Source organism: Lutjanus erythropterus, chromosome 8 (assembly GCF_056507025.1).
Source record: "Lutjanus erythropterus isolate fLutEry1 chromosome 8, fLutEry1.hap2, whole genome shotgun sequence".
Taxonomy (NCBI): domain Eukaryota; kingdom Metazoa; phylum Chordata; class Actinopteri; order Lutjaniformes; family Lutjanidae; genus Lutjanus; species Lutjanus erythropterus.
This window is the reverse complement of record NC_139324.1, coordinates 4500645-4514022: the sequence shown is the minus strand read 5'-3', so window position 1 is coordinate 4514022 and position 13378 is coordinate 4500645. Positions and strand designations below refer to the sequence as shown.

The 13378-nt window shown below is 40.9% G+C and overlaps 2 protein-coding genes across 2 annotated transcripts in view; one reads left to right on the top strand and one right to left on the bottom strand.

The window, feature by feature from the left end:
• Positions 1 to 2866, top strand: part of dnah7 (dynein, axonemal, heavy chain 7) — a 127006-nt gene extending 124140 nt beyond the window's left edge. The window contains exon 66 of the mRNA XM_084724267.1: positions 2594 to 2866. Coding sequence (XP_084580393.1) covers positions 2594 to 2800 — 207 coding nt within the window. The 3' untranslated portion in view covers positions 2801 to 2866. The remainder of the gene's footprint in view (positions 1 to 2593) is intronic.
• Positions 2867 to 7970: 5104 nt separating this feature from the next.
• Positions 7971 to 13378, bottom strand: part of slc39a10 (solute carrier family 39 member 10) — a 44032-nt gene continuing 38624 nt past the window's right edge. Inside the window, exons 10-11 of the mRNA XM_084724266.1 lie at positions 9033 to 9223; positions 7971 to 8856 (exon numbers count right to left, since the gene is read on the bottom strand). Coding sequence (XP_084580392.1) covers positions 8704 to 8856; positions 9033 to 9223 — 344 coding nt within the window. The 3' untranslated portion in view covers positions 7971 to 8703. The remainder of the gene's footprint in view (positions 8857 to 9032; positions 9224 to 13378) is intronic.

Below are 13378 nucleotides of genomic sequence, written 5' to 3'. Positions count from 1 at the left end.
CTTGTTGTCTCTGGACCTGATACTGAAGAGCTACAGCAGAAACAGCAGCGATCTGCCTGTAAGAAGCCCGGTTCCTTTGCTCTCTCATCCTTTTATTAATTAACAGAGCTTGATACGGTGTATGAAAGCAGTCTGACAGAGTGATGGAAACAGAGTGCCAGTGGCAGAGAGCGAGGGCTGATCAACTTTTTTTTTTTTTTTTATTCTTTTTCTCCCTCTGTTCTCTCTCCTCCACAATGCATTCAGTGATTATGAATAATGCACAAGACTGGCTTTTTTAATATTCCGACATTTCAGGGCAAGTTATTAACAGAATCAGTTTTTTGACAAGAGCAGAACTTAATTAAAAATGTGTTTATTATTTGTGGGTGTGGGGGTGGCTGGCTTTGAAATGCAAATCCTAACAGAGACGCCCGTTATGGAACCAGATGAGTACTTTTCTGGCTGCAACTCAACAAACTGTTTTTGTTTTTTCTTGTAAAGATGTTTTTTTTTTTTTTCTTTTTTTGAGTGGCCCAGTTTATCCCTTTTGCATAACCAAGACTGCTTAATAGCCCAAGGGGACTCTTCCTTGTTAATGCTATTGTTTTATAAGTTTATGTCCCCAAAGTTCCAATTTGTAATATAATGTTTGGGTAAAAAAAAAAAAAACACACACACTGAGAAACAGGTTAATTTCCTCTGTCAGTGCGTTCTAAAACCCATATTACCATACTATTTAATATGCCAGAATAAGATTTTATGTCCCAGTACACAGTATGTCAAAAATAGCAGGATGCAAGCCAGCATTCTTTCTGGCTATTCTTTTTTTTTTAGCTTTTTTAGCCTTTATTACATAGACAGGAAATTGGGTTGAGAAAGAGGGGAAGACAGGCAGCAACAGGAGCCGAACCCAAGGACTCATACCCTCTGCACACGGGCAGCACACTCTACCAACTGAGCTACTGGGGGACCCTTTTCTGGCTGTTCTGACCCACCGTCCTCTGTGATGGGTGTCTAAGAAAGAGGGTCAAAGTTCAAAGTGCCATGTTATGAGGAAGCAGTCATGTGCATATTGCATGCAACAGTACGTACTTTGTAAAGGGCAGCTGCAGTATGTACAAGACAAAGCATGTGATCTAGAATACAGGGTGTGTTTCATGTTTAGCTCTCTGTCCTGACCTTTGAACCTCAGAGGGACAGTGCAGGTTTTTGGCAGTTGGCAGTTGACATGCACCCCGTTTAGAGAGGCAGCGGGAGCACTGGTGTAGGAAGGTAAGAAATGTACAGCTGTGGACAGACTCAGCACCAGCAATCAGTATCAGTTAAAGTGTGCACTATATTTGGAATATTTTGACCACTTGAATGCCCTTATGTATGCTACGTATTTCACTCTCAAAACACTGGTCTACTGCTATCTCAATTTGTAAGTGGTGTTATTGTCTGTCTTTGCTGTTTTATAGTTATATTGTTGCCAGAAGGAAAATATAGCAATACCATACTGCTGCTTTAAAACTATCATACATACTGAAATACCCTGGGAAGTGACCGAGATACTTACCATGAAAGGCAGCTGGATTTGCAAGATCATGCAAGAAGAGAGTATTTCTTCACTGAAAGAAGAGCGAAGAATGAAACTGAAGGCTTTTGTAACAAACTATTGGGTGTGTCAGGTTACCAGGATACTACAATGAATGACAAAACTGTGCCATGTGCACCACGTTACACTGAGGCTACGTCATCAAGACAGCATGTGTATGGCCTCACAGCCCATTCCACAATCACACTTTCTGCTCTTACCCATCAAAACAAAGCCCTAGATCTTGAAATCAAAATGTCAAAATGATTGTACATTTGGCTTTTTTGTAATTATTGATCATATACCATACAATTGAAAAAAATATGGTACAAAAATGATAATTATCATACATCTACCAACACTAAAATATTACTGTCGATTCACCAAAGTTGCACAATAAGACAAACAACAACAGATCGAGGCAGTGGTAGACCTGCAATTCCTGTGTTCTGTGAGGTAAAGTTATTGTTTTTGCAAAAGGCGTCTGGTTGGTTTATATATAACAGTGGATTCCCACTAGAAAAGGCAGTATGATGGCAAGGTAAAACAGTGAAAATATTGTAAATATAGTGTGCACTTAAACTGCTATAGAATGTTTTACTTGGCTAAAACTCATTTTGTGGCCGACCCTGTCCACAGCAGTGCTTTGTTTAGCTTCCGACAGCAGGACTCCTACTGGCTGTCGACCACCATTTACTGTAGGTAACACACTGACGATAAGTACCTCATACAACCCCACTATCCCTTTAAATACAATCTGATTTTCTCTTTGTTTCTTTGACAACTGCCACACCCTTCACTATGCATTTGTCATGTAATCAAGACTGTTAACTGTGTTGCTCATCAGCAGAAGCGGACAAAATTTTATTTGCCAGTTTAATTATTCCAGTAGTCAAATATTCTGAATGGAAAACAGATGTTAAATGACAGTGACTGTAGCGTAGCCAGATGTGGCAACCACAGCTTTACTTTTATAGTCTGGTCATTTGCCCCGGTGGCTCCTTCTAACACCTCTGTCTGCCCTCTCTTTGTCAGATGTGGCTGAAGCCCGTCAAACGACAGGACATTCCACAGAGGATGTGTTACTTGGCGCCCGTCTACAAGACCAGCGAGCGGCGTGGCACCCTGTCCACAACCGGCCACTCCACCAATTATGTCATTGCCATGACGCTCAACACCAACGTGCCTGCTGAACACTGGATCAGACGAGGAGTAGCGCTGCTCTGCCAGCTCAGCTCCTAGTCTCTGCTGTTTTGTTCACAATTTTGAAAAAAAGCAAACAGTGCAAGGTGAATAAAAAATTTAATGAGAAAAAATAAGCAAAAGCACAGTCTCATGTTTGTACAGTACGTTGAAATCTAAATCAATGTAGCAGTGACAGGTAATAATAATTAAGTAACAATGACAATTAGTTCTTTTTATTATAGTATTGTTTTGAAACAGGTCACCCCAAAATCAAAAATACATATTTTTCCTCTTGCCTGTAGTGTTATTTATCCATCTAGATTGTTTTGGTGTGAGTTATCGAGTTTTTGTTTTCCAGCATCCAGATCCTCAAACCTTCTACTGGAACTACTTTCTTTCTACTAGAAAAAAAAAAGTAGTTATATGAAACTGCTCAAAACAGGGTCTGTGGATTATCTTGACTAACTGGGTCATGTTTTTTTGGAAAGAGGCACAGGTGTTTCAAATGTATATTTTTTACACATTGAGGACTACAAGCTGAGTGCCATTTAGTTGTATCACACTGGAGAGACACAAGACATCTCTGTGGCTGATATCTCCAAAACTCTGCAACTCACACCAAAACTATCTGGATGGATAAAAAGCACCACAGGCCAGAGGAAAAAATATGGATTTTGGGGGGTGAACTGTCCCTTTAGTACCTACAGCGGCATAGTTTGAAGCTTATGGTATGCGTCAAACTATGCCGCTGTAGGTACCTCTCTTTCATCTTTTCTGGACACGCCCCTCTAGTGTTACATTTTGATATGCCGTTGAAGTCAGGTGACGTAGTATTAAGAGTGAGAAAGTCTGCTGTGCATGTGCAGTGTAAAATTAATAGTGCCAAGTGACATTACTTACACAAGTTAGGGTACTAGGGCTGCAACAAACTATTATTTTCTCAATTAACCATTTAGTTGTTTGGTCTATAAAATGCTAGAAATGGTGGAAAATGCCGACTAGTGTTTCCCAAACCCTAACATGATGTCCTCAAATGTCTTGTTTTGCCAACATCCCAAAAATATTCAGTTTACTGTTAGAAATGACTAGAAAATTATTCACATTTAAGAAGCTCTTTTTTACTCAAAATGCATCTACCGAGATGTTGGATGTTCATTTTTGCTGCACATCCCTGCACGTGATTGTGTCTAGATGGGATCCCCAGACATGCAAAAGATCTCATGAGATTTGTCTGCGTTGTTTCTGTACAAACTAACGGCTTCGTAACGTGATGCTGTACTTAAGATATTCTTAGAGTTAGGCACAAAAAACCCACTTGATTTAAGGTTAGAGAAAGATTGTTTGGGTTAAACGTTCACTCTTGGCAGTGTCTGGGGATCCAATCTAGATACGATTCCTGAACAGGCAAAACTGATGCTAGAGGGGTACCTACGGCACCAAAGTTTGACAAACTACTGTAGCTGATGAGTTGGCAGTGAGAACATGTTGGTTGTATTTTATTTCAGACAAGCTTGAATGCAGAAATACATCCGGACCATGCTGATTAACTTCCATGATACAAATCTAGCGAGCTACAGTAACTCAGCTGCACCTTCTGACCATTTATTTGGTTTCTAAATGTACGCGTCAGTCACTGAGCCTTTACATCTGTTTAAGAATCAGCTCAGCTAAACCTGCTCATGTGATTTTGGAATGCAAACTGAAGTAGGAGATGGGTGGAGAGGAGCAGCGAGTGTTGCTGACGGATGTGTTACGCTGCCGTGCTTCAGCAGCTGTACACAGCTGTTTATTTCTTTAACATCGTGTCAGAACCATCAGAGATCAGGAGTCTGGGATCTTTTCAGAGTTTATTTTCCTTTCTTAATGGGGAGAATGCACAGACAGGCAAACAGCAAATATGTCACATTTTGCATTTTATATCCAGATTACTAAACAAAGCAAAGATGACAACAATCATGGACCTTCATTTTACAGACAATTTTTGCCCAATAAACAGTGAAGAGACAAGTTCTTTGGGGTGTAGCGTCTTTAAGTGTCACTAACAGTACAGGTTTGATTTAAATTATACAAAGAAATGAATACTGTTTCAAAAAAGGACACCTGATCTTTTAAAAATATATAGAAACACATATTGTAGGAAAAAACTGAATAAATGTAAAATAAACTTGATTTCAAAGATAGAAAATTATTTAACTTAACATGGTGTTGAATGAAAAAAAACATTAAATATGAACATAAGATTAAATAATAAAATGTAAAAAGATAGAACTGATGCAGAGGACACCCTGTATCATTTAAAAAAGGCCCCTAACACCAACACACTAAACCCCAAAGAACTGGTGATCTTCACCACAATTCATTTAAAAGGTAACAAAGGCAGCCAGCATTTTCACTTTGCAGTACAAAGAATGAAAAATTAATTTACACTCGACACAATGTCTGTACCGTTTCACTCATGCTTCATGCATGATTCCGTCAGATCGACACAAGCTTGATGTGACTGACGATGATTTACAGCCAGTTAAAGACATGGAGACGATGGATGTCACACGGTGACAGGATAAATGAAGCCACACACGTCATCTGTGTGCTCCAGCAGCTGAAGTTAGGCTAGCTAGCTTAGCATGTGAGCTGCAGAACAGCCAATGGAATGTTGCGGGGAGAGGGGAGGGGCAGTATCAAGCACCAGCCACTGAAAATCCACACTTGGGCCAGTTTTGGCACAGTCAGCAGCGTGATTCGAATGTGCACCCTCACAAACAAACATGAGGAATGCTTAAATTTTTTTTTTTTTTTTTACAAATAATAATAATCTTTGACATATGGGTTAAACATCCATTATAAGTGCAGGGAATGCTGTCAGTTGAAAGCACACAGTTTATCAGTATGCTGATACAACAGTTCTGTCTTTTGCTTGGTCTCTCTCAGATTGTCGGCAGGTTAAAGCTACTACAAGGAACTTTCATGTGTTGATTTTGGAGCCCCCTCTGGACAAATGTGGTAGTTTTTCCACTGTAATATGACGTCAGAAATAAAATGATCATCAAATGGCATCAGTATTAAATTAAGCCTGTTCAAAAACTCCTTGTAGTAGCTTCAACTGATTAATTTACAGAACTACCTTGAAAATTATAACTGAACAAGAACAAAAATTTGATTTTAGCTGCTCAACTACTGACACTATATAGACCTCATGTGTTTACAGTACATTATAAACAAATCTGCATTAGTGTGACAACTCAACCTCCTGTGGTAATTAAATGTCCACTAAAGGGTGGTCCAACTGGACGAAGCACCTTTTAGGAACTCAAAGAGGCACCCTAAATGAAAAGTAAATTAGTAAACTACAACACTTTGATGAGCATTTTTTTTTCTGAATTCACATTTTGAAGCTGATGATTCTTATAAAGAAAGACGATAACAAAAAGGCCTAACGTAGATATGTCTCCCTTGGCTACAGACTGTCAAACCCTTTGTAAAGACTTGTCAGACATTTGTGACATCTAGTTTCTAAACAAAAATGTCAATAAGACTTAAATGCTAATTTGTAAAGGCTTTGGCAGCTTTGTTAGCTTTGTTAGCTATCACTATCAACTACGAAGGCTTAAAGGTCAAATTAATTAGACGATAAAACATAACGGAAATAATAAATGTTGTTAAAACAAAACACTGAGCCATTTAGACAAACTCCCAAGTAAAGTCAGGAGAACACTTTTGATGCTGCAGCTTAAAAGCTGTCAACACATTTTGCAGGTGAAGCAACATGAGACAACTGGTTGATTCCAGATGCAGGAGCTAACTAAACTGAGCTGTTGGTGTTTTTAATGGGATGCTTGAGGTTTTTTGAAGTGGAGTTAAATGACGCGCCTACAACAGATATACCACAGTAAGAAGTTAAGCAATATGCTACTGAAAAAAAATCTATCATTTTAAGTGTAGGTTATATTTAGAATATTTTCACTGCTTTAACTTGTCATTGGACGACTTTATAAAGTCATATATCTCTCCAAAGCTAAAATCAGTCATTTTAGCTCACAGATCACAGGAGCTGCTGGTCTATTGCTGCTTCAGTGGTTAGTTTGTGTGTATTAATGTCTGGCTTTGGGGAATCCCAATTAACCCTTTAAGATACCTAAGTTACACAATAACAAACTAACTAACCAATCAAGGCAGCGGTAGACCAACAACATTACACACATTACAAAATGACTGATTTTGCTCATGTAGTCTGGTTGGTTTGCATATTGCTCTCTCAATATTGAGAGCAAAAAATGCACTGCATTTTTTCTGGTTGTATAGGAGTATGTTTATTTGTATTTATTTTGTTTTTTTCTATTTGTACCCTCTTCTCTTCCATTCTGATCTTAACAGGGTAGTTCACCCAAAACTGAAAATTCAGTCATTATCTACTCCAGTGTTTCCTCTATCCTGGTCCTCAAGGCACACTGCCACGTATGTTTTAGATGTTTCTCTGCTCCAACACACCTGATTCAAATGATCAGGCTGTTGTCAGGCTTCTGCAGAGGCTTGATGACGAGCTGATCATCTGAAACATCTACAACATGCAGGACAGTGAGCTCTGAGGACCAGGGTTGAGAAACACTGATCTACTCACCTTCATGCTGACTGAAGGTTGGGTTTAGTTTAGTTGTCCACAAAACACTGCTGGAGTTTCACAGGGAAACTTTTCAGAACGTAAATGTAAATGTAATTAAACATAAAAAATAAATGAAAAAAACACAAAACAAAAAAACAAAAAGAAACAAACCATAAAATACGTCCTAAAGCCTTGACATGCCAAGGTGAGTTGAAAGCCATCATGTGCTCCATGTTTTAGCCTGAATCTTCACTGTAGAGACTTACTTTGGAGCCACAGTTACATGCGTGTGGACACTGTCTAAGGTTGTTGGATCACACCAGACGAGTACTATGGTGTAATCCAGTATGTTTTTTGTTCATTTGAAAACTGGTAAACTGGTCACCATTCAGTTCAGTTGTTTGGGAGATTCTGCAATGCTGTTTTCCTGTGAAAGAAACTCCAGCAGTGTTTTGTGGACTAAAAAATTACACCAGTCTTCAGTTGGCATGAGGTGAAAATATCATACACTCACAGTGATTAGGATCTTTTTAATACTGACCCTGTCCACAGCACTACATTGCTTAGCTTCCTACACTGGTGCTCCTTGTGCTTCTCCAAACTGGGGGCACGCCGACCACCATCTACTTTAGTTTACTGAGTACTGATCCTACAGTTCCACTTCAAAAAACCCAAACTATCCCTTTAAAGACACGTTGTGACGGTGTGCGGAGCGGCAGTGGTGCTGCTCCAGTGGCCAGGGCTTGGCACAGAGACACACGAGGCGTCTCATACACAGCGTGATGGCATCAAAAGTTGATGATGGATGGCAGGCGAGACACACACCACAGATGTAAGAGGCATGGATGATGGGACACAGCACAGAGCGGATAAGAGACGGAGGATGGGAGGGTACGACGACAACACGCTAACAACAGGTGATGATGCATAGGTGGCAAGCTGGGCCGTGACAGCTGCCTCTCTGCAGGAACACGCTTCCTGCACCATCTTACTATCGACAGCTATGTTTTTTTTTTCTTTAGATGGAGTTTACCAGTTCAGAGCAGAGGAGGTGTTTTCTGGTTGGAGTGCGGCCTTGCTCTTCTTTTTTTTTTTTTTTTGCATCACAGGGAGCAGACAGATTGGAGCTGACAGAGGAGAGGTGATGGAGGAGCAGAGTGTAAACATCACCGGCACAGTCATGAGATATGCAGCAGCTACCGCGGCTTGTTTGGAATGGAGGCATGGGCCGTGAACGAGACTCACATCGCATGCAAGACTGGGCCGTTACACTGCAAACAAAGCATGTTAAGGCCAAGAAGAACAATACTGATACATCCAGCTCTCCCCTCCTTCCCTTCTCAGCACCCCCCTCCCTTCTAGACTAAAAGCCAAAATCGAAAACGATTTGCTCTTCGAAGATGGCGATGAGCAGCATGATGCCGAACCCGGTCAGCATGCCCAGGTTCTGCAGGATAAAGTGTCCCAGCTGGCAGCGCTTGTGGTCCTCGCTGTCCCCGTGAAGCATTTCTGGCAGCTATGAAAGAGACAAAGTAACCAGTTGGGATCAGAAACAGACTTTGCTGGAATTAGCATTGCAGATCGGGAGGAGCACTGAGTGGCCGTGTGGGAGAGGAGACGGTGAAAGTTAAGCTGATGTTGTTGGGGGACAATTATCGCCGTGGGGCTGTCGAGTGCTGTGTGCCAACTTACCATATCCACCAGAGCCACATACAGGAACATGCCAGCTGTGATGGCGAAGATCCAGCTGGTGACATTGTGTGTGTACTGGCCCACGGCCGTGCCAATCAGCATGCCAACGTAGGCCATGAGGGCGGACAACAGATTGTAGACAATGGCCTGCTTCACTGTCATCCCCGCTTTCAGCAGCACCGCAAAGTCACCTGTCCACAAGGAGACACACATATTTAAAAACCTTTAAAGCAGTCCCCATGCAGCCATCCACCTCTTCTTCTGACACACACAGCCAGCATGTCAGGGTCAGTTTTGTCAGTATTTTTACAGCCCTTTTATATCATGATTAAATTGTGACAACAACAAAAAACTGCGATGAAATCTCATTATGCGCTGACAGATCAGATCTACTGTCAGCCCAGAGCCTGAACTTTTATTTCAGTGTTATACATTTGGGAAATGTGCCAACTGGGCTGAAAAAAACAGGACAGACACTTGTTATAAATATTACTAGCAGGTAGTAAAAAGTACTAACCAGAAAATGGCTCAGTAAAGAGTCTCTTATAATCCCTGAGAGGATAGAAATGTACACTGTGAAATGATTGACTTTTTCTCTGAGACATGTTATCAAAAAATGTGAAAAAATACCAGAAAAAAAATCAAAGTCCTATTTGAAACTGAAGTGACTTGTTTATATATTTTTTTTGGGAGAAATCTGCTTATTTTCTTCTGTACTTTGCTTCTGTACCAACAGACTGGACTTTTAAGTTATAAATGAATGGGAGATGTCTGCCTCCTTATGAAATATGCTGGCTTTGTACAAATCAAAGTCACAGATCATAAAGATTTCTTTCTGTTTTGATACCACAGATTCATTTAATTTTTACTTTATGACGATGACCCTGTGTTGTCCATTGATCTGTCTGCTGTTACAGATATCAGATCACACTGCAGATCAGAGTAATCAGACATCTCAAAGCACTAATAAATCTACCTGAACAACAGTCTGTCAGGTGGGAAGAAAAGAAAGAAAAAAGACAAGAAAAGAGGCGATCTGTGGACATTTTTCTCAAATTGAAAGTGAAAAAAGACTAAAACAGTGTCTGAACTTCCATATAAACCTTCTATCTAGTCCACGAAAACACTGTGAAATCTTACAATATGTCCAGTTTAGCTAAAAACACAACACTGAACCAGAATATTTCACATAGGAGCGATGACTTTTTGTCAGAACAGTGGGCTCCTCCAGTCTGTCCAGTCCAGGGACTTCTATTGCAGAGATGATTTATTTAAGAAGTATTTTACTTCAGGAATTTAATACAGTGTGTTTGGAGTTTGAAAATAATGCAGTTTTAATTACTTCTAATTGGTTCCATGTTGGTTTGGTTTTGTAGTTTTGTTACAGCGTAATCAAATCAATATTTTTCTCACATTTAAAAAGCAAGACTGAAGAACTTCATGATCCGATCAATTTTTAAAATCTGGCATTCATGAATTTAAGGCATTTTAAGGCCTAAAATTGAGATTCCTGTATTTTGGACTTTTTAAGGACCTGCTGACACCCTGTTATGACTAAAATTAAAAGTTCCACTTACTAAATCTTGACTTAAACAAAACAAAACCAGAAGAATAAAAAAGTTTTTCTGGTCATGAATGATTCAAGCGGTTTATAAAAGGTAAAAGTGACAAAGTGCAGTGCTGCAGCAGTGACAGCAGTGTGTCCAATTTCTGTTTACAGTTTGCAAAGTGACATTGCACTTCTCTGCGTATGAACCCCTCGGTGAACAGCTCGGCACACGCCACGCTGTGTTTTTCCATTTACTTTTCAAGTCTGTTCTGACTCTGTGTTGAGGTGAACCTGTTCAAAGTTAACTCCATCCATGCATCCGCCACCACTATCTATCTTCAAGCAGGTGAAAAACAAGACCAGGAGCTGCTCTTTCTAAGAAATATGTCTTTAACTCCCCTCTGATACATTTATGATTACATATGCACGCCGTAGCCTCTCTACCCTCTTCAATCATTGCCGGGCCAAGTGCGGGAAGAGGCCCAAGTCTCAGCGGAAACGCCCTGGATTTGGAGAGAGAGATGAATACTGAGAAGGGGGTGGCCTACATTTCCTGCACTGTGTAACAAGCGGCCTCTTTTCCTTGCTAATTACCACAATGAATATATTACCACTCAGCTCCCATCCATCAATCAAACCCAGAGAAAAGGGGGGAGAAGTTAAAGAGAGATAGTCCGCGCTCACCTCACTTCAATACCCCCCCCAAACTTCAACTTACTCTGGCGTTTCCTGCCTCCCCAGTTCCAATCCGTCAGACACTCAGACACGCCTGCTGCCGCCTCATCTACCGCAATTAACACACCCATCACTGCCAATTAGCTTCACTCTGGGTGGTTAAAGAACCCTCATAATCATCATCTTTGCCATCCAGCTGCCAGTCGAGGGGACGGCTTTTGTGTTCGAGAGGAGCCGAGAGGTGCACTTGTCAAACTGCTGGGTTTGTCTGACAAGCGGCCCTACAGGGGTGAAGGCACGACAGCGAGTGTTCCTGAAGAACAGGCGCAGAATCAACAGGAAATGTGAAATTACACTGAGAGAGAGAGTGATCTCGCAAATCTTCCTGAGACAGGACCTGTGCCGCAGTTAACCATCTGGAAACTCGAGCACAACAGAGGAAAAAAACAGCAATAAAAGGACAGAAATGTTGGAGTGGAATCAAGACTCATAGCCATCTTGTTCTATCCTGAAGCCTCACAGATACAGCAGACTTTTAAAACAACTAAATGCTAAACATCACAGGCAGCTGTGTACAAGAACACTTAAAGGGACAGTTTGGATTATCTGAAGTGGGGTTATATGGGGTACTTAGCCGTAGTCTGTGTATTGACTACAGTACTTGGTGGTGGACACGACCCCAGTTTATAGAAGCAGAAATGAGTTCCAGAACGGAAACTAAGCAACATACTGCTGTGGACAGGGTCAGCAGCAAAATGGATTTTAGCCACCTAAGGAAAAAAATAAAACACTTTACTGTGTTGTCAGACAGCATCTGATGGTCAGAAACTGCTGGTATATGAGCCAAATATATCAGATTCCTTTTGTAAAAACAGTAATGTTGGGCAGCAGTAGGTCAGTCTGTAAGGACTTGGCTTGGGAACCAAAGGAGGTTCAAGTCCCACGTGCACCAAAGTACGGAGTGTGGTCTGGTAGCTGGAAAGGTGCTATTTCACTTCCTGGGCACTGCCGATGTGCCCTTCAGCAAGGCACTGAACCCCTAACTTCTCGGGACGCCTGACTATTATATGTGTGCAGCCCCCTCGCTCTGACACCTCTCTCAGATGCATGTCTATAGGTCCTGTTTGTGCATGTGTGTATTTCAGGCCTGTGTATGTATGTACACAATTACAACAGAGTGAAGGGAATGTAATTTACCCTCAGGGATTAATACAGTATGCCTTCTTCTTTTTAATTTTACCTAAACTCTCTAAATAGGAGTTCCTATCCGAAAAGTCTGTCTGATGGCAAGATAACGTGGTGAACATCTTTCAAAACGGTTCTTTCTGAAGGACTGAGGCTACCCAGAACCATTTACTTCTGATGAAGCCTTTTCTGAAGAAAGGGTTTGTCAAGGGTTTTCTGTAAAACTAAGACTTCCATTAAGAACCTTTTTCATCCATAGAACCCTTTTTAGAAGAAAAAGTTCTTCAAAGATTCCTGAAGGCAAGAGGAATGTAAGTAAAACTTGTCTAAAAAGCCTTCTTTTAGATCCGCCCTGGTGGCTGCTACATAAGAATCGGAGTATGATCTGTGTAGGTTCTAGACAAAAAAGCTGGAATATAAAAGGTTCTCTGTCAAAGTCCTTGGGTGGATTCTTGTTGGAATGTGGAAAGGTTCTGGATAAAACCCCCAGAGAGAGTTCTGGGTGAAACCATTACACCACAGAAGGGTTCTCAGTAGAACCTCTCATCGGGGGGTTTCTGGGTGGAATATTTCCCAGATGTTTCTTCTAGGTATACCCATTCATGCTCGGTTCTATGTAGAACCCCCTGAGAGGATTCCATGAAGAAGGGTTCTATCAGGAACAGAAGAACCATATATGCTTCTAGTTGGCACCTCTCTGACTGTGTACATAGCTTCCTACACTGGTACTCCTGCTGCTTCTCCAAACTGGAGGCGTGTTGACCACCATCTACTATAGTTAACACATTGAGTAGTACCTCATACAACCTCACTTCAAATGATTTGAACTATCCCTTTAAACCCAAATGTGTTTTATCCCTCATAGATGCTTTTAACAGAAGGTTTTTTTTTTTCCTCCTCACCCCTAAACACAACAGTAACAATAGGACAGGATTCT